Source organism: Sinocyclocheilus anshuiensis, unplaced genomic scaffold, assembly GCF_001515605.1.
Source record: "Sinocyclocheilus anshuiensis isolate Anshui unplaced genomic scaffold, SAMN03320099.WGS_v1.1 scaffold2129, whole genome shotgun sequence".
NCBI classification, from domain to species: Eukaryota; Metazoa; Chordata; class Actinopteri; order Cypriniformes; family Cyprinidae; genus Sinocyclocheilus; species Sinocyclocheilus anshuiensis.
The window spans coordinates 635374-642909 of NW_015552540.1; the positions used below are offsets into that span (position 1 = coordinate 635374).

Here is a 7536-nt window from a genome sequence, read left to right on the forward strand (position 1 = left end):
AGTTTGATATTCAATGAAGTACTGTTATTATAACATTTCAAGACCACCCATTATTACCAGTATTTTTTTTAAGGCGCACTACACCAAAAGCTTATTTGTCCCATTTTAACTGATGTCCCACTTTTGCTGACTTCACCCTATTTACAATACCAATATAACCTTCTCTTGGCATCATGCTGATAAAGGTCAGAAAGGCTGATAGGTCTCAATAAAAAATAAAAACCAGGTCTAGCTTGATTAGAAATAAATATTTTATTATAAAGAATCCTGCAAACATAAATAGTTTCATTTTTGGTTACATGAACAAGGTGTGACCTGCTGTTATGAAAATATGTAATACCTCCCACACTCTGTTGACACCACAGGAAAAAAGTGGTGCAGTTTTACAGAAAAGAAATAAGTAGAATATACAACAGCTGTCACTGTGGACTTTGGCAGACTGTGCACACAGGTAATTGTGCATATATTTATCTAACAGTGCTAGTTCATTTGTTGAGGTGTTTGTCTGTACATAAAAGAAATATGACCATGTATGAATAAAATAGTGGAGCGCGTTTTCATTTAATTTTAAGACATTTGATCTCAATCTAGGGACATATATTAAAGAGATAAACCCCCAAAAATTAGCTGTTCATTTATTCAACCTTTTTTCTTCTTCAGTAGAACAGTAAAGAAGGTTTTTAGCTGAAACCATGGTTCTTGGTGATTCATAAAATGCAACACCTACCATCACTTGAGAGCCAAAAAAATAATAATAAAATACAGGCATCACAAAATTAATACGTCACTCCTACTGATATATTGAGATCTTATAAAGCAAAACAATGTCGGCTTGTGCAAGAATGCCCTTAGGCAGAAAGGGTTTGTTTCTATGTGTTTCAAATAACCGATTCACCAGTTTGTTTACGGTATTAATTTTGTGTTGCATATGCCTTATATTTCTCTCTCTCTCTCGCTCAAGTCATGGTAGCCATTTACTTGCCAATTTTCATTTTTGAGTTAAGTATCATTTTTGAGTATTATGTCCTGAGATTATGACCAAATGTCTTAAAATTGAAATTGCTATTGTAGGAAAGTCAGATTCATTCTAGTGAATTGGTTTATCCTAAATGGTCCTCTCACACAGTATGTAGTGTAGGAAAGTGTGCTTCATTCTAGTGAATCAGTTTATTCCAAGAGAATCGGTTCGTCCCAAACGGTCTCCGCTCTCATTTGTAGCATAGAAATGTCTGATTCATTCAAATTAATTAGTTAATTCCAAATGCATGCTCTAATATATAGAGTAGAAAAATTGGATGGATCATGTTGGACTGACGAAATAATCACCAATTTGAGTCTATGTAATAAAGTGTGATTGTTATGTAAATTATGTAAATTTAATAATAATTTAATAAATGGGTTTCTATACACCATACAAAAAGACCACTTTGACGCACGCACCCTCCCACTGACTTACATTGTCCTGAGCTTCCGTGCCCTTTTTTTTTTTTTTTTTTTTCTTCCCTGAGAAGCAGAATTCATGCAGTAACACATTCATTACTCTTTGCTATTTCAGGTTGCATAGCTTCAGTAAACGTACAACCCCTCGTGGGGATTTTTTATAACGTAATATCCGGTAAGAACGTCCTAGTTATATTTTCATAATAACTCTGGTAACTTGTGCAAGACTGCAATTAATCTTTCAGAGACCCCCTGTCTCAAGTAGCTTTTAGTGCTCGCATTTCTTTCCTTCAGTCCCCGTTGTGTGTGTTTCTGAGGAGCCACACAGCAGAGGTAGACTATAAAGACATATGATCCCCAGACTGATGCAGACACAGACCAGAGCTGATCCAACTGTGTTATTAAATGTGAAAGGAGGAACAGTGACCAGCAGCTGTGACTGTCTCAGCACCATGTCAGCTTCGATGGCCTTCATCTGGAAGTGTGTCCCAATTATTCCACACACGTGAAACAGTTGATGGCTGTGGCCTGTAGGGGTCAGAAGAGAGCCATTCACATGAATCAAGATTTCCTGAAGAAATACCTGTGGTGCTGTTTCAAAGATGTACGGTAATTCTAAAGTGTGCTTTCTGAATTTCTTATAAATGTTTGAGTCTGGACTTTTTAATTAAACACCTATTATAATTCAGGTACTAACCCTCGGTAATGAACTAGTTCTCTCACCCGTAGAGTATTCTTAGAAGAGATTGTGAAAAATACAAAAAACGCAGCACTAGAAACATACACTATATTTAATAATTATAATGATTTAATATCTATGTGAGCGGTCATTAATTACCTATGTAATCAAAGCGTCCAGGTGCCAGTCTCTCAGGCAAGTGTGTTGCAAACAGGAAGCCGGTGAGAAAAGCAAGCAATGTATGATGAACATGAATGGAGTTTGCTTCATTATCAGTGCAACCCTCACCTACACACAGAAACAACTAGAAGGAGGCAACAGAAAAAATGACAGGTCACGCCCTGTATTGTATTCATATGCTCAAGTAACATGCATAAACATTTCTAGAAACTTTTTTTAACAACGCAATGAAGTGTGTAAAAATTTGGCCCCGGTGATAAACAACATGATAAATAGATAAAACAGTCATTTCCAATACAAATCGCAGAATTGCCAGCTTCATTCTTTTGGATATCATATCAGGCTATTTAACCAGACTGATCTTTGACTGAACAGCCTGGGTATTTGCGTTGAATGTACTGAAACTTACCCTGTAGAAGAGAGGAATGTTGTCAAACAGGTAAGGGTAGGCAAAGGCAAGAATTCGCAACACCTTACTCAGCCGTGGGCTCTGTCTCTCCAAGAATCTGACAGGGAGAGAGAGAAAGACATTTTTATGTTCATTTATGATAACATCAGTTTCAGTGCCGGTGGTGAGGTTATGTAATTGTTAGTAGCAGTTAAGAGAGATTGATTGTTCATAATCCCAAAAACACATAGCCACCTCATTAACAAAAATAGGTGGAAGTGTTTTGTGTTAATAATATTATACCACATTTTAATGGGTTAAAAGGCAGATAAAGAAAGCATATTAGTGAGTGCCAGAGGATTCTGACACGTTCTGGGTTTAAACTGTTACCTTTCATCGATGCCATGGTTATAGTGAAGGAATGGTATGCCAAGCCTTAACAAAAAGTGGAAAAGGAAAATAATATTGAACTATAAAACTGCCATGTCATGTTTATATAACAAGCCTTGTATTTCACACACTTACTGTAGCACAGACTGAATTTATAACATGTCTTTATTTAAAATGTAGCATGCAGGATTTTCTTTCTTGATGCTGTTTGCGTCAGTGTTGAGGAGTTAGTGGGAACGCTAACTTAACTACATTTTTTAGTAGCAAGCTATTTTTATACTAGTTTACTTTTTCCAGTAACACTCATCCAATGAGCGGCGATGGAGCAAATTATATATTGCTAATATCTGATAAGAAGGAATAGTGAAACACTCTCGCCTAAATGGTCATCTGTCTCAGACTGATTTATTCTAGTAAATCAGTTCATCCCAAATGGTCCTCTCTCTTTAATATGTATGCATACTTCCCTACAGTATTTCAAAAGAGTAGTACAGAATTCACATCTAATTCACAGTATTTGTAAAACTGTAGGCAAAACATACCCGGTTGACTTATTGCGAGATTCTGAAGTGTGTCTGTTGGACACTTTACTATCCCATGAGGCCATGGGAGAGGACATGTGAATGGCAATGAAGGGATGCAACTGATGCTGGTAGGTTACATGACAAATGTAGTATGTCCGGATTACATGCTACACACATTCATATTATCTAGAACATACTTTTTTTTAAAGTATGCAAGTACTTATTCAAACAAAGTACCTACTCAGAGAGTATGCAATTTCGGAGCCAGCTTTGAAAAAGTGACGCATTGTAATTAATTTAGTGATCCGGACAAATTATGTAAATGAACAGATTGACAAAAATTATTCAGAATTAATCTCTGTAATATAGCTACTGTTTTCAATGTACGTAAATTATGTTATGTAAATTAGGGTGTTTTCGTATATTTAGTATAGATTTGCCTGTTTAAGTTTGCTATTTTCATCCAAATTGATCTTGTTACACATACTCGCTCACCAGAACTACATAACCCTGCATGTAGTGGTGTGTTAGCAAGGAGGATTATAGAATGAGATGGAGCCTTACCTGGAGTAGCAGGCCATGCAGGTTGAGAGGATGGTGTTTAGTACAGCTGCAGGGATGTAGTATGCATGAAATGTGCTGTTCAGCCATGCGTCAGGAAAAACATACGCAGAGTAGCTGATCGCTGAACCTGCATCAACATGCAATCAGTCACATGAATACAACTTAATGCTGTGTGGAGGATTTGGTCATGACGTGTGGAAGTGTCCATTTGTGGCATACAGTAAGTCTATAAGAGATGCACAATATATCGGTACCATACTGGTTATTATAATTTAAAATGTAATTTATTCCTGTGATGTCAAAGCTGAATTTTCAGCAGTCAATATTCTTCAGTGTCACATGATCCTTCAGAAATCATTCTAATATGCTGATTTGGTACTAAGTTAATATTGGTGCTCAATTATTAAAAATGGTTCTTAATATTATCAAAGTTGAAAACATTGTTTGTATTTTTGTGGAAACCATAATTTTTATTTTTTATTTTTTTAATGATTCTTTGATGAATAGATTATTCGAACAGCATTTATTTGAAATATATTCTTTTTTATTACTGTACATTATACATGTCTTTAGTGTCACTTTTGATAAATTTTTGATCAATTTCTTTCTTTCTTTATTTCTTTCTTTCTTTCTTTCTTTAAATCATACAGTTTCCACAACAACAACAAGAAACAATAATTACAAGAAAATATTATTTGTAAGAAAATGTAATAAAACTAAGAAAATACTATTTGAGCACCAAATCAGCATATTAGAATGGTTCTTGAAGGATCATGTGACACTGAAGACTGGAGTAAATGGCTGCTGAAAATTCAGCTTTGCCTTCGCAGGAATAAATTACATTCCAAAATGTATTCAAATAGAAAACAGTTATTTTAAATTGTAATAATGCTGTACAATATTACTGTTTTTACTGTACACTAAAAAAACATTCCAAACTTTTGGCTACCAGTGTATTTTTATATTTGGATTACCTTTACCATCTAAAGCACATTTAAAGTTAATCTTAAAATACTATAATAATTTCATAACACTGTTAAAAATGTCTGAAAATAAATATCTATTTTCCATACTCAGCATTATAGCGTTGTGATGCCTAAATTCCCTTGTATCATATAAAATGGATGATTTTTAGTTTTTAGTATTTTATTTTCAATTTATTTACACAAAACATCGTTTTAATTTTAATTATAAATTTACTAGTTATTGGCCAAATTTTAAATAATGATCAGCTTATGTGTGTTGGACAGAATTCTATTGCCATAGCATCCCTAGAAATAATATAGAGTATTGTGACATATCTGTATTTGCATTAATTGTGCAAGAATTCCATTGTGTCTGTTAAATATTGCCGTACAGAACTTTGAACCCTGAACTTTGCCTTTATAGACATATTTTCTATAACAAGCCAAGGAACTGATACACATTTAAAAATAAAGCTGCTTAAAAGGTCTTTCATAGCGATGCCATAGAAGAACCATTTTTGGTTCCACAAAGAACCATTCAGTCAAAGGTTCTTTAAAGATCCATCTCTTTCTTACCTTTTTATAATCTGAAGAACCTTCTTTTGCCACAAAGAACCTTTTGTGAAACAGAAAGGCTCTTCAGATGTTAAATGTTCTTTACGGAACCATTTAGACAAAAAAAGGTTCTTCTATGGCATCGTGAAGCACCTTTATTTTTAAGAGTGTAGTGTTGAAGTGAATATGCCTGTGTGTTCCTCTCTTACCGAGGCTGTACAGGCTGAGTGCCCCATAGTCAAAGAAGTAGCAGATATGGCGAGCGCGGGTAGACATGGTGCTGAAGGTGTGGGCGCAGCTGGAGGCCAATGGATATACACAGCAGGAGAACAAGAAGACCAGCAGAGGCCATGTGTACGCATCACACCACGCATCCTCCATCAACAACACTGTCATCAACTTCCAGAGAAAATACCTGATGGAGAAAGAGAGAGGGATGAGATGATGACAGACAATGATGTTGACACAACACTGCAATGCTGCAACTCACAACAAACTATTTATACAGTGAAACAATAAATCCATGAAGTTTTCTGTTGCTGGAAACAACATTATATGCATAAGATTTAAAAATATACATTTTTCATCTTATGACTGTTTCCATTCTTTTCCACTGAAAGGCTAGAAGGACAATTGCTTGCATAGTTTCTACACATAGTAGATACAGAATCTAAGTGAACATGTTTTACTGTGGAAATCAGAAACAAAAAAAAGATTAGGCAATAATAAATTGAATTCAAATGTTGAACCTGCCTAGACTTGCTCGCAGAGTTTGTTACTATAGGGATGTATCTAGGACATAGAAACAAACAGAAGTGCATGAACACACACACACACACAGATCGCAAAAATCAGTCTTATCAGTCTAGGTTTCTATAGGTCTAGTTTAATCTCTACAGAGCACCTGTAAGGCTGGTTTCTATGCTGTACGGTATGTACAGTAAAGATAAGAATTAATACAGATGGTAGAGTTTTTAAAGGAGATTTTCCAAAGACATCTTACTGTATATTCAGGGTTTCCACCCCTGCAGACTAGCTATATATTTATTATAAAAACACACAAATTCCCTGGGTTTGCTATTTCTATGGGAACATAACATCTACTACTTACAAAGAGCATCTTAGATTTAGCAATGTCAGCCTTGCCCTAAAAATATGTGGCATTTAGAGTTGTTTTATTAAATCTAGTCTTTAAATCTCCGATTTTTGAGTGATGAATCACGTTTATAGGTCTGATTTACTCTTGCTTGCTTTAGAGGGATCAGTGAGTTTAATATAACCAAACATTAACACAGAGTCAGGTTACAGATTCCAAGTTTTGTCCTATTGATTTATTGTCGGTTGACTGTGTATTTAACCACTGTGTGGGTAGCTTTTCTATATATATATATATATATACAGGTGCATCTCAATAAATTAGAATGTCGTGGAAAAGTTCATTTATTTCAGTAATTCAACTCAAATTGTGAAACTCGTGTATTAAATAAATTCAATGCACACAGACTGAAGTAGTTTAAGTCTTTGGTTCTTTTAATTGTGATGATTTTGGCTCACATTTAACAAAAACCCACCAATTCACTATCTCAACGAATTAGAATATGGTGACATGCCAATCAGCTAATCAACTCAAAACACCTGCAAAGGTTTCCTGAGCCTTCAAAATGGTCTCTCAGTTTGGTTCACTAGGCTACACAGTCATGGGGAAGACTGCTGATCTGACAGTTGTCCAGAAGACAATCATTGACACCCTTCACAAGGAGGGTAAGCCACAAACACTCATTGCCAAAGAAGCTGGCTGTTCACAGAGTGCTCTATCCAAGCATGTTAACAGAAAGTTGAGCGGAAGGAAAA

General features: G+C 35.3%; 1 protein-coding gene across 1 annotated transcript in view; it reads right to left on the reverse strand.

The window, feature by feature from the left end:
* Nucleotides 1–273: 273 nt before the first annotated feature.
* Nucleotides 274–7536, reverse strand: part of LOC107663947 (membrane progestin receptor gamma-B) — an 8922-nt gene continuing 1659 nt past the window's right edge. Inside the window, exons 3-8 of the mRNA XM_016454358.1 lie at nt 5895–6100; nt 4166–4292; nt 3078–3122; nt 2709–2805; nt 2279–2423; nt 274–1968 (exon numbers count right to left, since the gene is read on the reverse strand). Of these exons, the coding sequence (XP_016309844.1) occupies nt 1709–1968; nt 2279–2423; nt 2709–2805; nt 3078–3122; nt 4166–4292; nt 5895–6100 (880 nt within the window). The 3' untranslated portion in view covers nt 274–1708. The remainder of the gene's footprint in view (nt 1969–2278; nt 2424–2708; nt 2806–3077; nt 3123–4165; nt 4293–5894; nt 6101–7536) is intronic.